Source organism: Terrapene carolina, unplaced genomic scaffold, assembly GCF_002925995.2.
Source record: "Terrapene carolina triunguis isolate 2854851 unplaced genomic scaffold, T_m_triunguis-2.0 Scaffold88, whole genome shotgun sequence".
Lineage (NCBI taxonomy): Eukaryota > Metazoa > Chordata > Testudines > Emydidae > Terrapene > Terrapene triunguis.
Window position 1 is genome coordinate 45,760,018 of NW_020664439.1, and position 16,564 is coordinate 45,776,581.

The following is a 16,564-nucleotide window of genomic DNA, read 5'->3' on the forward strand; positions in this document are numbered from 1 at the left end:
CAGCCAGGTTACCCGAGCTTCTTAACCCTTTACAGGTAAAAGGATTTTGGAGTCTCTGGCCAGGAGGGATTTTATAGTACTGTACACAGGTAGGGTTACCATATTTAAAAAATAAAAAAAGAGGACCCTCCACGGGCCCTGGCCCCGCCCATTTTCCCACCCCAGCCCCGCCCCAACTCCGCCCCTTCCCCGCCCTAACTCCGCCCCCTCCTCCCACTCCCAGCCACGGGGAAAGGGCTGCCCGAGCGCTACCGGCTTCACGGTTTGCCGGGCAGCCCGGCTCTTAAACAGAGCCGAAGAGTCGGGGAGGAGCAGAGCCGCCGCGGCTGGAGGCTCTGCTCCTCCCCTGACTCTTCGGCTCTGTTTAAGAGCCGAGCTGCCCCAGCGCTACCGGCTTCGGGCAGCCCCCGTGCCTCCGGACCCTGCGCCGCCGGAGCCCGGGAGGGGAAGTGCCCGGCCGGCGGCTGGGGTCCGGAGGCAAGGGGGCTGCCTGAAGCCCATAGCACTCGGGCAGTTCGGCTCTTAAACAGAGCCGAAGAGTCAGGGGAGAAGCAGAGCCGCCATTTTCCCGGACATGTTCGGCTTTTTGGCAATTCCCCCCGGACGGGGGTTTGAGTGCCGAAAAGCCGGACATGTCCGGGAAAAAGAGGACGTATGGTAACCCTACTTAATTTTAAGGCATTTTTTGCCCAATTTCATTAGCATTCCTCTCACCCTAGGCCTATCCTCCTCTCACAGTTACAGCTGCTGGTAGTATAAAACTTCCCCAGCAAATCTGATCATTTACCTTTGCTGCATTGTCCATTCTCCTTCTGTTGGAAGAGAGAGAGAGCAGTTCAGGAAAACATATCTCCATTTAAGGGGTATTTAGGATAGGGACATAGGTTTTGCCATACTGATTCAGTCCATTGATCTATCAAGTCTAGTGTCCATACTGCTTTTGGCATCACTGCCTAATGCTTCAGGGGAAAAAGAAAAAACCCACAAAGCACCTAGCCTGAGGTGTAATGTTGCACAGAAACATGTGAGAGCCTCTTTTCTTATTCCCGCAGACTTCATTTTATGCTCTGAAGCATGAGCTTTGATAACCCTAATCTTAGCGTGCAGACACCAGGAAAAGACTTGAAACTGCTGTTATGAAACAAAAACTGTATCAAATATTAACTGATGATATAAGTTGTGCAACTGGTTTATAGAAAGAAATGTTTCCTACCAAAGAAACTGATCGAACTCAGTCATAAGTCAGCCTATACACCCATGCAGAGGAAGAAGGAAGCAGAAGATGCCCACTTACTCCTCTGTGTGGGCTTGCCACATGAAGAGTCATAACGTGGGAAGGAGAGCAGCCACCACTGATCACAGCTTCCCATCCAGCCAAGCAGGCAGAGAGTGAAGGGGCATCACCAGAACAGAAGGTTCATTAGCTCCATCCCCTCGCTACAAGGACCAGTGGAGCCACATTGGTGTGTTGAGGGAAAGGAAGTTGTACTATGGTGCAACTCATATCCGCTGAAACTAGGACTTGTAGAGTCATAATTTGGTCCCTGTTTTGTTCCTGGGGCTACGCAACAGAAGGCTGCGAGGTATCAGTCTAGCCCTGAGTGAGCTGTGCTGAGCAAAAATAGGGCCAGTAGTCTTGTCATAACGGTTACTATGCAGATTAGGCCTCCCACTGCGGCTCAAATGACACTGTTAGAGAAAAGATGATGATTTTTTAAATAAAATAAAGCATGCAGCATAATTTGTTTAGTAAAATAATGATCTCTGGGACTCCTGAAAGCTCTGAAAAAATTCCACTGAAGTGGGCTTCTGAGAAAGACTGAGGATTTACTGGCTGCCCGGAGAGGGGTCATGTTGGGATTGTGCCTCAGACATGATATACTATCCACATTATATGAAATAATGATGATCTGTTAAACAAGCAGGTCAGTAGGTACCAAATATTTAGACTGCTGTCCTAACATTTGGTATAACTTTTTTTAAAACAACTTTTCTGAATGTGGTATGTCAACATTTCCTAGGGTAAGTAATACAACTTAGTAACATTACGGTGATTACACAGCAAACAAGCAGCATGCTGCTTCAATAAAATTACTATAAAAAGGTGCAGTCTAATCGAATGATCTTTAAAACGTTTTTCAAAAGGATACGTATAAAGTGAGAAGCCTTGGGGCATGGCTGGCTTTGAGAGTCAGAGACAGGAACTTTTCCAACCTGGTCTTTAACTCCGGCATCCAAGAATCCTTGAAAAGAAAAAAGAAAAAATTACAGCGGGAGTTATAGCAACTTCCAGCCGCAGAGCAACACAGCCAGCCCTGCAGTGAAAAGTTGTGCCTCTAACATTATGAAAGCCAGCCTGTTTGATGAATGGCTCATACGCATGCAAGAAAATGATAAGTCAACTCAACAATAACCCTGAACATAAGAGCGGCCAGACTGGGTCAGACCAAAGGTCCATCTAGCCCAGTATCCTGTCCTCTGACAGTGGCCAATGGCAGGTGCCCCAAAGGGAATGAACAGAACAGGTTATCAAGTGATCCATCCCCTGTCGCCCATTCCCAGCTTCTGGCAAACAGAGGCTAAGGACACCATCCCTGCCCATCCTGGCTAATAGCCATTGATGGACCTATCTTCCACGAATCTATCGAGCTCTCTTTTGAACCCCGTTATAGTATTGGCCTTCATAACACCCTCTGGCAAGGAGTTCCAGAGGTTGACAGTGCGTTGCGTGAAAAAAATACTTTCTTGTGTTTGTTTTAAACCTGCTACCTGTTAATTTCATTTGGTGGCCCCTTGTTCTTGTATTATGAGAAGGAGTAAATAACACTTCCTTATTTACTTTCTCTATACCACTCATGATTTTATAGACCTCTATCATATCCCCCATTAGTCGCCTCTTCTCCAAGCTGAAAAGTCCCAATCTTATTAATCTCTCCTCATATGGAAGCCGTTCTATACCTCTAATAATTTTTGTTGCCCTTTTCTGAATCTTTTCCAATTCCAATATATCTTTTTTGAGATAGGGCGACCACATCTGCACGCAGTATTCAAGGTGTGGGCGTATCATAGATTTACATAGAGGTAATATGATATTTTCTGTCTTATTATCTATCCCTTTCTTGATGATTCCCAACATTCTGTTCACAATGACTCCAAGATCTCTTTCTTGAGTGATAACAGCTAATTTAGACCCCATCATTGTGTGTGTATATATATATATATATAGTTAGGATTATGTTTTCCAATGTGCATTACTTTGCATTTATCAACCTGGAATTTCATCGGCCATTTTGTTGCCCAGTCACCCAGTTTCGTGAGATCCTTTTGTAGCTCTTCGCAGTCTGCCTGGGGCTTAACTATCTTGAGTGGTTCTGTATCATCTGCAAATTTTGCCACCTCACTGTTTACCCTTTTTTCCAGATTGTTTATGAATATGTCAAATAGGACTAGGCCCAGTACAGATCCCTGGGGGACACCACTATTTACCTCTCTCCATTCTGAAAACTGACCATTTATTCCTACCCTTTGTTTCCTATCTTTTAACCAGTTACCAATCCATGAGAGAACCTTCCCTCTTATCCCATGACTGCTTATTTTGCTTAAGAGCCTTTGGTGAGGGACCTTGTCAAAGGCTTTCTGAAAATCTAAGTACACTATATCCACTGGATCCCCATTGTCCACATGCTTGTTGACCCTCTCCAAGAATTCTAGTAGATTGGTGGGGCATGATTTTCCTTTACAAAAAACATGTTGACTATTTCCCAACAAATTATGTTAATCTATGTGTGACAATTTTGTTCTTTACGATAGTTTCAATCAATTTGCCCGGTACTGAAGTGAGGCTTACTGGCCTGTAGTTGCCAGGGTCACCTCTGGGGCCCTTTTTAAAAATTGGCATCACATTAGCTATCCTCCAGCCATTTGATACAGAAGCTGATTTAAATGATAGGTTACAGACTACAGTTAGTAGTCCTGCAATTTCACATTTGAGTTCCTTCAGAACTCTTGGGTGAATACCATCAGGTCTTGGAGACTTATTACTGTTTAGCTTATCAATTTGTTCCAAAACCTCCTCTAATGACACCTCAATTTGGGACATTTCATTTATAATATTTTATTATTTATTATTTTATTATTTAGTCATATATAATATTTTATTTCAATTTTAAAATAGTTACCCCAAAATAGGCATACTGACTGTGCATGGAACACAAGGCATTAAGTTGCACAAATGCAAACAAATCAGACAAAAAAATTAAAGGCGAATAAGAAAAGTTAATTTATTTGTAATGGAACATAATAATGAACCATTGCTAATTCTTCAGCTTTAATGAACAGAGCTATAGAAATCATTGTATTCATTTTTCATAGTTGACTGCATCTGGAATTTAAGTTTATGTTTTGTCATTAGACTATCAAGGGTCATGATCTTACATCAGTGAATCAGAATACAACATTTCTATAAGAGGCTTGGATTCCAAGAACTTGTATGAAAACTGGACTAATCCATAAACCATCTGCTGTCTGGAATGCAGTTTTCTTTCTAACTATCTGAGAGATAAAACTTCCCCTAAGCACCAGAAAACACAGTAAATCGGAAAAAAGACAGCCTTTGTCTCTTAAAAATTCCATACCAACTACCCATTTCCTCAGTCATCACCCTCCATCCAATCTGGTTTCTGCTTGCTGAAAAGGTACCTAACAGGTGAACAGTTGATATTTTTCAACAAGCAGCAACAATTTCCTGAGATTTGCTGTTCTGTGTGTTCAGAGCTGCTCTTACATCTCAAGTTTCCCTGTGTTTCACCAGGTTGGAAAGGATACAGGATTCACATTTGCCAGTTTTGCGAGTCTGAACTCAAGACAATGATGCACCATTGAATACTATACAGTATTGCCAGGTATACTAGCGAGTTGCCAAATGCATGCAGTCTGCCCAAGGGTCAAGCCAGCACCACTAGCATCATCTAGACATCCTTTCCTAACCATCAATCTGGGCAGGTACCTGGAAGTGGGTTTACATATAGGCCGTTTCCCCCCCACACACACACTATTAAGTCAATGGGGTAATTGCTGTAAAAGCTCCAAACTAAAAAAGACGCAGAAAGATCGAATCTACCTACGACGTTTAATCCTAATGCCTTTCTTATTCTCTTCCCACCTTGCCTCTGCAGTGACAGAAGACGTAAATTCTGAAACAGCCATACAAGGGCAAAGGCCAAACATGTCTAGCTGACAGAGCACTCTCAGGAACAACATGGATATGACAACGTTGTTAAACATAGTTATAGATTCTCAATAATTTTTTGGAAAGGAAGTTCTATGTAATGCTGCTACAGAAGTCATAGGAAATGTTGGCTGGACATGTTGGGGGACAGTTGCATTCTCATCATCTACTGGAGGGAGGACTACTTATGAAACAGAGTTTTCCCTCTTCTCCCCATTAACTAAGGAGGCTTGGGTTCGTTTCTCAACATGTATTTCAAACAGGTTCTTTACACATAGGACATGTCTACACTACCACTAATGTCGCTCAGGGGTCTGAAAAATACACACCCCTGGGCGACGTAAGTTTCGCCAGCGTAAGTGGTAGTGTGCACAGCGCTATGTTGGCGGGAGAGCTTCTCCTGCCAACATAGCTACCACTGCTCGTTGAGGTGGTTTTATGTCGTCGACAGGAGAGTTCTCTCCCATCGGCATAGAGCGGCTACACAAGCGATCTTACAGCGGCGCAGCTGTGTCGGTATAGGTGTGCCACCGTGAGCTCGCTAGTGTAGACATAGCCTTAGTTATCAGGCTTTGCACTGAGCTTTGGGACCCAGCAACAGTGGGTTTTGTTGGGCAGCAACCCAAAAGTAGTATGAAACATAGATCAGTGTTGCCACATTGCTCCCCACAGGTATCTGCATTTCAGAGGCAAGTGGGACAGTGATCCTATTTATCAACACACCATCTGTAAAACACTTTGGGATCATTCAGTACACAAGCCTATGTAAGTGACTGTAAAACGTTACTATGTTACTAACAGCGCTTATACGGCATCTCACCACAAATATCCTTTTTATGATTTACAATTTCTGCAGAAGGAAAAAATAAAAAGCATTATCAGACTAAACAGTACTCAGCATCCACCAACCCTGTGAGAAAAATCATTAACAACAAAAAAATCTGTGCAAAACAAATATTTACCTGAAAAAGTTCTTTAAAGGATGGGTGGACCATGGGGTTGGGAACAAAAGGCAAAGCATAGAAGGGGAGGAATTCTGTGGTCTGGCTCAGTGCAGCCCCTTTAGTCTCCAGGTATGTTTTAAAGTGAGAAATCCTTTCATTAAAGTCAGCTTTGTCCTAGGAAACAAAGAAACAGGCATCATTATTTAGAAGACAACTTCTGTGAGTGTTTAATGGGACTGGCAGCTGCAAGTGGAGACTAAAAATTCAACATCAAGCACTAATTCTCCATCCCACAGTAACTGCTGACCAAGTACTGCTAATTGCTTCTCAGTGGCCAGCCCAGGGAACAGCCCTCATTCTAGCTAGTCAGAGAGCATTTCACCTGGTAACTTATCCAAAAGGAAAACGCAGAAGGGTTCTTCCATGTTAGGACCATGGAGCCAAGAGAAATAAAGGGAGGGCCGCTTGCTTTATGAGCAAAACAGTCTTGAGCACTTGGAGCAGATTTCTGCAGGTCAAGTGCCATATCCTCATTCAGCAAGTGGAGAGGAAGTCACTACTTGATTTTAAACATGTTAAATAAGCCATCTCTCGTATCGCTGGCAAGCATCTTCATTAACGATCTGGAGGATGGCGTGGATGCACCCTCAGCAAGTTTGCAGATGGCACTAAACTGGGAGGAGTGGTAAATACCCTGGAGGGTAGAGATAGGATACAGAGGGACCTAGACAAATTAGAGGATTGGGCCAAAAGAAATCTGATGAGGTTCAACAAGGACAAGTGCAGAGTCCTGCACTTAGGACGGAAGAATCTCATGCACTGCTACAGACTAGGGACCGAGTGGCTAGGCAGCAGTTTTGCAGAAAAGGACCTGGGGTTACAGTGGAGAAGCTGGATATGAATCAGCAGTGTGCCCTTGTTGCCAAGAAGGCTAACGGCATTTTGGGCTGTATAAGTAAGAGCATTGCCAGCAGATCGAGGGATGTGATCATTCCCCTCTATTCGGCATTGGTGAGGCCTCATCTGGAGTACTGTGTCCAGTTTTGGGCCCCACACTACAAGAAGGATGTGGAAAAATTGGAAAGAGTCCAGCGGAGGGCAACAAAAATGATTAGGGGGCTGGAGCACATGATTTATGAGGAGAGGCTGAGGGAACTGGGATTATTTAGTCTGCAGAAGAGAAGAATGAGGGGGGATTTGATAGCTGCTTTCAACTACCTGAAAGGGGGTTCCAAAGAGGATGGATCTAGGCTGTTCTCAGTAGTACCAGATGACAGAACAAGGAGTAATGGGTCTCAAGCTGCAGTGGGGGGAGGTTTAGGTTGGATATTAGGAAAAACTTTTTCACTAGGAGGGTGAAGCACTGGAATGGGTTACCTAGGGAGGTGGTGGAATCTCCTTCCTTGGAGGTTTTTAAGGTCAGGCTTGACAAAGCCCTGGCTGGGATGATTTAGTTGGGGTTGGTCCTGCTTTGAGCAGGGGGTTGGACTAGATGACCTCCTGAGGTCCCTTCCAACCCTGATATTCTATTATTCTATGATTCATGGTATAGTAAAAGCTACACAGGAACAAAATCAATGGGTCAAAAAATCATCCTCAATAGCACACGGAATATATTTTGCTGGTAGATATTTATTTCATAAACTGCTTTAAAAAGAAACATTGTGCTAAACCTGGAAGAGACAACTGTAGATAAACAAAAAACACCACCACATTTTTACTAACAATCATTCTCACTTAAGCCACTAAATTACACATTAGTTAATGACATAATTTTCATGGACTTCTGTCAGATTGTACAATTAAAAAAAAAAGACTAGTCAGTTTCATCTACTGGCTGCTTGCACCACTGCAGTAGTGCGTTATTTAGAATAGATCATACACATGGCCTGAGACTATTTGGGTATGTCTACACTACAATTAAACACCCATGGCGGACCCATGTCAGCCGACTTGGGTACGTGGGGCTTGAACTACAGGGCTGTTTTACTGTGGTCCCAGAGTCTGGGCTCCGGCCAAAGCCCGAGTCAGCTGACACGGGCTGGTCTGGGTGTTCAATTGCAGTGTAAACATACTGTTTGCTTTTTTTACATTGTTTAAGTGTTTTTTAAAACAGATTTCGGATCAAATTTTACCTGACAGTGTCCCTTTTTGTTGGCAGTCATAATAAAGCAGAAAGGAAACAAGAGAGAACGCAAAGGCTCACACAGTGGGACATTTATTCTAGCAGATACCAATTCTCACCTATTAAACACTGTGGACAGCTTTGTTAACACTAGGTGGCCCATTTAAACTGACTTTTCACAATTTGATGTGCTACTTTTCTATTGTGTAGTTACTATACATTCCCCTGAAGCTATTCTCGTTATAAAGTATCATTACTAGGGTCCAGAATAAATTAGTTAAGGTTACAATCATGTTTACAACCACACACTAAAACCTGCAGAAAAGGTCATCTGAGCCCAAAATAACAGAAATGGTAGATGAGGCTAAAAAAAGACTTTTTTCACCAAAAAAATTGAGGTGTCAATCAATCTTGAAATATGGAAGTTTGAAATAATGAGGTGTTTTTCCTGTTTGGTAGATTCTGCTCATTAATTTGATATTAATTAATAAGATTTTAATTAATATCTTATTTGCCTTGTAGGTTACTGAATGTTCACTGGAATAAAATAAACTCCCATGAATTCAAGGGCAAGATTTTAAAGGTAGACCTCCCTTTGAATTCTTTGGAACTTGACAGCACTCAACACCTTATCAGTTCAGGTGAATAATTTCACCTCCAAACTTCACTAGCTCAAGCATCTGCTTTCAAGACAAACTCAAATATAGGCTGCTGTTGAAGGAATGGATTTTCCTGGGGATACCTACAGACCAATCCATCCTAATCCATTTTGTTTTGGCAAACACCAAGATTGGAGAAGATACACTCAAAAATTAAAATAAGTCCAAACTGAAAAGCAAACCTACAGGCTTGCCCACAGAGTGCTTCAAGAGGTAGATGGCGAAGTGGATGTGAAGATAAAACTCCAGCTTCTGGGCAAGAGGTTCATTGTCTCGGAGTGAAGAGGAAATATGCTCCTCCCAAAGTTCAAAGAAAACTTTCTGATCTCCATCTTCAAATGCTGTAAGCAGATCCTTCTGCAAAAGAGAAGAGAGTTCATTCAACCCCACATATAGATGGGCAACATATTCAAAAGTATCTGACTTAAGAGCTTAAGTTCCATTTTCAAAAGTACTGAAATCTCTTAGCTGTTTTTGAAAATTTTACCCAAAGCCTCTCCCAATTCACCAGTTACAGACTAATTACATTAACCGTATTTCAACCTGGACCAGCATTTGGATATTTTAGCTCCACATGCAGTTTCTTCTCCTAACTCTCCGTGCCACCCAGCAGTAACTATTGCTCTTCCCTGCCCACCAGCCAGCATGAATTAGAACCAATTAGAGTGCTGCTGAGACAGCACTGAGAGATCACGAAGGAATCGATGCCTGCATGGCGGACACAAAACCCACTTCAACGGGCCTCTGATCTGGCGACTTCAGCCAAGGCAAGTGTGTCTGCATCTTATTAAACTTGCCCCTTCCTCAGATATGGCTCTTTTCATTCATTTTCTTTTTTGGTAGCCTCTCCTGCAGGGGGTTGTTTTTCTTATCATCAGCCTCTCCCATCATGTCTATAGAAGTGAGCCACAAATGTACATGTCCCTGGACTTTCTCTCTGACTCTCCTTTTTCCCCTGCTATCTTCATGTCTTCACTATCAGCTCCTGGCAGTTTGGTAATCACCCACTACGAACTATTTCTAAATACTAGAGTCCTCTGTTTTTCATGTATACTCACCTTACCTTAGACCCCCTACCTACTACAGTTAGAAACCTTGGGAGTCATCCTAGATTCCAAAGTTACCTGTATCTCTCTGCTCTCCCTGATGAATGAATTTGTCTATCCCCACCTCTAGGACACAGCTAGAATTCACCCTTACCATCTCCCAGCCTCTGAAAAATAATCCACATTCATGGTTAGATTACTCCGCATCACAATTCAATTTATGGTCTTCTTAAATCCCTATTTACCAAACTTCAGAGAGTTCAGAACACTGCAAGCCTCTCTCTTGATCTAGAAAACTCAGTTATAACAACCTCTTTCCTCCATCACCTTCACTGGCTTCCTGGCCATCTCCAGATCCAATTAAAAAATGCCCTCCTGGTTTTCAAAATTATTCATTAACTTACTTCATTCAACCTCTTGGCCTTCACCTTATCCTACACCCCCAATCACTCACTCTGCTTTTTCTTCATCTCCTTTCCTCAACCCTCCACAGTTGGGAGACCTTGACATTATTTCTGTTGCCCTACCTCGCTCAAAAAAAATAAAAATCACACCTTAAAATCTCTCTGTAAGATGGAGATGAAACTCTGCCCAACTTTCGCTCACTCTTCATCATTTAGCCTTCCCCTTTCCTCCTCTAACTATGATTAGTGTGCAAGAAAATAATACGGGGGATACAGGAAGAAACATTCGATCCAGACTTATCAGTTTATCCAGGTCTTCATAATAATGAGGTAGAGTCCCAGGAGCAGAGGGGGTACGTAATTCCTGGGTATATTTTAATAAGTTAACATGATGTATGTATTTATTTTGTTTTGTAAAGTGTGCCCATCCCACATTCTAGAGCACATTTACATATAATTTTATACAGAAACATTCAGAACATTTCAAAATGTTCATGATAACATCCTCCTAACCAATCAGAAATTACAACTTTGCGACAACCCACTCCTACCGTCCTCAACAACTTGGGACATAACATGACCATCAAGGCCTAAAGCCAGACCATAGTGTCTAGTGATTTTGGGTGCCTCATCTTTGGGCGTCCTATTTGACTTGTCTTAAAGAAGCCTGGTTTTATGAAGGTGGGAGTTTAGAAGTGGAACAGGGCAAAAAGCAGATGTTTTGATTCGCTGGCAATTCCGAAAACACAGGAAAGACGTTCAGTTTTGGTCAAACCGAAAGTAAACATTTTCTAAATATCAAAACAAATTGTTTCGAGTCACACAAAACATTTACACAAAACTGAAATGTTTTAATTTCGGCCATTTAAAAAAGTTAAAGAGACTTTTGAAACAAAAAGTCATTTTGAACTGAAAAACATCTAAACGTTTTGATTTTTCCAGAATTTTTTTTTTTTTTAAAAACACCAAAATAATTTGACGAAATTGACTGGAATTCGTGAAACGTTCAGGTGTTGCTGACTTGTCATTATTTGCCGAACAAAAGTTTTGTATGAAAAGTTTCGTCCCGCTCTACTTAGCACCTTCTGAAAATCAGACCCTTCCAATGAGCATCAATCTGGAAACCTAAAAACTGAGCCGCCCAAATTCATGAGTCGCATTTGAAAATTTAGACCTTGGGTTCTGTAGGACTGTGGTTACTGAGGGGGTGAATTTGAGTTGAGGTCCTTTCACTGAAAATACCCTATCAGCCTACTCCTGTTTAAACCCAAAGTTAGCGTAAGCATTTCAGATTATTTCAACTGATGTAATAGTACAGTGGCTCTACCTGTTCTGATCATTAGCTAGTCAAACCAAATATAAAAGATTTGTTACCTGGATAATCAAAGCTTTTGAATCTCTCAAGGAACCACCTGCTGTTTTAGGTAATGGCTTCCCTTTTATTTTACATTCCTTTGTAAACGTTTTCACTGTGTCTTCAAACTCTGCAAAGTCTAAATACTAAAGACACAAGAACACACATAGATAAACTCTAAGCTTTTAATGTTTAAAACAGTGACCAATGAATAGGCAAACTTATTTAAAGGTTTGCTACAAAGCTTTACTATAGTCAGTTGATTTTTTTAAATCAAGAAAACCAACTAATATCCAGTAATGCAACATTTTTTTTAAGCTTGGTTGAACAGATAGTCACATAACTTTCTTGTAATTAACACTTTCTGAAGGTAGCATCATCTATAGGTAATGGGACTTCTAGCATCAGGAGAGTCAGACAAATGCTGTGGCAGAATTTTAAAAGATCTGATAATTTTACCATCACTTAACTTATTAAGTTAACTTAATATATCTTAACTTAAGCAAACCACATTCTTCAGGGCAAGCTGCAAAGGTCCAGAAAGATTTCTCCCTCCTCCATCCAAAACGTACAAAACTAGCCACATTACAGGGTTTGGGGGAGGTTTGCCTGCCTCTGAAGTATTAGCCAGTGCTAGAGGTAGGACACAAACTTGGATGGACCAACAATCTGGTCTGTCCAACTATGGCAAATCCTGTGTTTGGCTCTACCATTTCATGAGAAATTCATAAAGTACAAATACAGACTAAAAACTGTTGGTATGAAAGTGCAAAAAGAGAGAAACCAAATCACAAGAGCAGAGCCTCTGTCACCAGGGCCGGCTCCAGGCACCAGCCTGGCAAGCAGGTGCTTGGGGCGGCCGCTCCGGAGAGGGGCGGCAGGTCCAGCTATTCGGCGGACGGTCACTCACTCCCGCTTGGAGTGAAGGACCTTCCGCCGAATTGCCGCCACAGATCGCGATCGCGGCTTTTTTTTTTGGCTGCTTGGGGCGGCCAAAATCCTGGAGCCGGCCCTGTCTGTCACCAGAGTAAGGAGAAAAGATATGTCAATTACATGATGAAGCAAGTGGTATGTACTGTTTGTGGCACAGCGCTAAACAGGTGACTGTATCACAGCAAAGCCTTAACTTAAAACTAATTTAAAGAAGAAAATTCTTATCTGTGTTACTGATGCCGAGATGATTAAAATTGAAATAATGTATGTTGATGTTTCACCATTCATGCTGTTTTCTTGTTTGTTACATTTTGGATATACCCCAATCCTGTAAAGAGTTACACAAGTTATTCAATTTCATACACTGCAAATCGTCCCACTGAAGGCAATGGCACTAATCACAGTGCATAATGTTAAGTATATATTTTAACTCTTTGTAGGATCAGAGCCTTAGGTTAGACAATAACAGGGGACTGGTACATTTCACTTTCTAATTCTCAGATACTAGTATATTTGGTCTGGGAGTCTAACATCACAGCGAAAGATTAAACAAATGCTTTTCACTGTTTATTTTAAAATTTTCATTAACACAATTCTATTTATATTATGTTTTGCAAAGCCTTTTTAAAATAAAACCTTTTGGGTCCAAAGTTAGTTGATAGTGTTCCTTTAACTAAGGCCCTGATTTTGCAATGAGCTCCATGCAGGCAGTGCCCCATCACTAGGACTCCATGCAGCCGCAAGCATCTGCCCACATAAAGTAATGGCAAGATCAACGCCTAACAGTTACAAATTTGCCCCTTCCCCCATTCCTATGTGCAGGCACCAGATGATTTCCTCTTTTCTATTCCATAATAACATCTACCTCTTTCACCAGTCCAAGTAACTCGGCTTCATAAGCGAGGACATCTCCCATCATTAAAGGTTACTGCTGAGTCTCACTGAAGAAAGACCTACAAAGTCATCAAAACACATAGAATTATTAGCACCACTGGTTATCTATCATTCACACATTATCTATCAGAGTGTTTCCCAAACAGTGGGTCCCGGCCCAGTGGGTCGCCATAAGCTTCTAGATGGGTTGGCAGGCCCAATGCAGAGGGGAGGCCCCAGGAAAGGGGGTTTGGGGAGAGAGCATCCACACCCCACCAATCATCAGGAAGCAGAGGCTCCTGTCTCCTGGGGCTTGGCCTGGCTCCCCACTCCAGGCATTGAGACCTGGTACACAGGGTTGGAGCGCCACTGATTTGGCTCAGCCAAACCTGAATGTCACTGAGACCCTGTGTGCCAGGTCCCAAAGCCAGGAGCAAGGAGCTGAGCCCAGCCTCACGGGACAGGAACTGCCACCATGGGCTGAGTGCAGGGTAGGCTTGCTCTCCGACCAACCAATCCACCAACCACCACCCCACAGCCTCCCTTCTGGACCAGGCCATGATTAGGATTGTGGTAATGGGATGGAGGATGATGCTGTGGCAGGATGCTGGAACAATTTTTATAGTGGGGGTGCTGAGAGCCATTGAACCAAACTATAAACCCTGTACATAATGGAAACCACTTCAAGCCAGGGGGTGTTGCAGCACCTCCCACACCCCTAATTCCAGCATCTATGTGCTTTGGGTGGCCTGTCAGTGCCCCATCGGCAAGGCGAGGAGGAGGCAGCAGAGGGGAAGAAAAAGGATGCTGGCCTATAATTTTTGCTCCCAGCCGCTCACCCCTGCCATGAATTTGGACACTGGGTGGGTCACATAAAAAGACAAAGTACAGTTGGTGGGTCACCTTAGTAAAAAGTTTGGGAACACTGGTCCATCATATCTCCAGTAATGCTCCAAAAAGGAATTTTGTAAATATATCTTCTCGGTGCTCCATATTTCAGCCCCAATCCTGCAAAGAACCAGCTAGCCAGTCTCCTTGGAGTTCCACTGACTCAAATGGAGAGTCTCACAAGTGCAGGGATATGCTTGGCTAGTGTCTTGCAGTTTGGGGGCCTAAATCGTCATCAAGGACCTTCATATCAAATTAGATCCGTGTACATCAGCACAGCAAGTTCAATTGCGTAACTGGAAACTAGCAGGTGCTAATAAACCAACATCACCATCAGTAAACGAGGGCATAAGAACCTCGGTGGCAGTTTTGTCAATGGCACAATCGTGAGCATCTTTATTGGTGCCTGTTGTGCAAGATGTAAATGTGTGCGTGCGCCGGGGAAAGCACAGACGCAGGAGCTGGCTGGGAACGGAAGAGTAAAGCCAGATTTAATAGTCTAGGCTGGCTTGGCTTGCTGTCACCTGCGGCCAGCTACACTGTGATGCCAGCCTTGCCTGCTGGTGCGGGTGCCCTACAAAACAGAATATGAGCTAGTGGCTCTCAAACTTTTTTACTGGTGACCCTTGTCACACAGCAAGCCCCTTATACATTAAAAACACTTTTTTATTTATTTAACACCATTATAAATGCTGGAGGCAAAGCGGGGCTTGGGGGGGGGAGGCTGACAGCCCGCGACCCCCTCCTGTAACACCCTTGCGAGCCCCTGAGGGGTCCCGACCCCCAGCTTGAGAACCCCTGAGCTAGACTCACCTCCCCCTCAACCCGGCCAACCCCTGAGCCTGGGGAGAGACTGGAAGGAGGAGCGGGGGCAGCTTAGACCCTGCAGCGCCGGCCCTGCCACTGAAGAGGATTTGTGCCCGGGGGGGGGGCCTCATTTCTGCTGCACCCCCAGCTTGGGTAAGGGCGGGGCCTGAGCGCCCCCATCACAGCCACCCGCCCCAGGGCAGGGAGGCCCCCCTCCGTCCCCATCCCCCCACCAAGGGCGGGGGGGGGAACCCGCACACGAGCCCCTCCCGGGGCGTCCCCCCATCCCTGTAGGCGGGGAGGTCTCGCTACCCGGGGGCCAGAGCCTCCTACCTGCTCCGCTTCGGGTCCGACCAGGCCGCTCCCCCGAGCCCGCTGCGGCGTTGCCTGGCAACGGCAGCTTCCCCTCCCGTGCTGAGGCCGGGGTCACGTGATACCGCTCAGCCAATCCGGAAGTACGGGGCGTGGGCCGGGACCATGTGACAGAGAGGGGCGAGGACGGGAGGGGGCTGAGGGACGCAGGCTGGGTGCCCCCCCCCCCCAGACCCCGCGGCAGCGGCGGGAGCGCTGGGCCGGGCGCCGCCTGTCGCAGCGGGTGTACAGCGCCTAGCACGGCCGAGCTGGAGGTTCAGTGGCACCCAGCGCTGCCCCGGCCTCAGCGCTCACTGACTGGACAGCTGAGGAGAAGGAAAGAGACTTGCCCAAGGCTGCTCAGCTGGGAAGAGACTCTGGGTCTCACCCCCAGTTCAGTGCCCCCTCGGTGCTGCGGGCCCAGTGCTTTGAAAATCGAGCCATTGGGAAACAGTCCCTTCCCACTACCCCGCAGGGTAAGCAAGAGTCCCCATTGTACAGATGGGGAAACCGAGGCCGAGAGGGAGCCAAGTGCTTTGTGCAGGGTCACGTCTGAGAATGGAACCTGGAGTGCCCCTGACTCAGTCACTGTCTCACCCCAGGAAGAACAGCGACAGTTTTAGCTATTTTATTAATCTCTAACTTTGAACGGGGCAGCCTCACTAAGGACTAGTCCACACCCGCAGTGCTTTAATGTAGGGTGACCAGATATCCCGATTTTATAGGGACAGTCCCAATTTTTGGGGCTTTTTCTTATATAGGCTATTACCCCCCACCCCCGTCCCGATTTTTCACACTTGCTGTCTGGTCAGACTACTTTAATGTGGCTTGTGTGGTCGCGGCTGAGCGCTGGGAGAGAGCTCTCCCAGCGCTCTAAACAAACCCTCTCCACAAGGGGCGTAGCGCCCAGCGCTGGTGCACTGTCTACACGGGCGCTTTACAGCGCTGAAACT

At 44.7% G+C, this 16,564-nt stretch overlaps 1 protein-coding gene across 3 annotated transcripts in view; it reads right to left on the reverse strand.

Annotated features, from left to right (window-relative positions):
- ARMC9 (armadillo repeat containing 9) overlaps positions 1–15,679 on the reverse strand; it is a 105,136-nt gene extending 89,457 nt beyond the window's left edge. For 2 of the 3 annotated variants that reach the window (XM_026650118.2, XM_026650116.2), the window contains exons 1-8: positions 15,594–15,622; positions 14,469–15,027; positions 13,558–13,645; positions 11,780–11,905; positions 9,142–9,312; positions 6,190–6,345; positions 2,151–2,243; positions 788–812 (exon numbers count right to left, since the gene is read on the reverse strand). In XM_026650118.2, coding sequence (XP_026505903.1) covers positions 788–812; positions 2,151–2,243; positions 6,190–6,345; positions 9,142–9,312; positions 11,780–11,905; positions 13,558–13,611 — 625 coding nt within the window. In that variant the 5' untranslated portion in view covers positions 13,612–13,645; positions 14,469–15,027; positions 15,594–15,622. Of the gene's footprint in view, positions 1–787; positions 813–2,150; positions 2,244–6,189; positions 6,346–9,141; positions 9,313–11,779; positions 11,906–13,557; positions 13,646–14,468; positions 15,028–15,593 lie in introns of all 3 variants that reach the window. The other variant, XM_026650117.2, reaches the window with a different exon arrangement.
- Between the last annotated feature and the right edge of the window lie 885 nt (positions 15,680–16,564).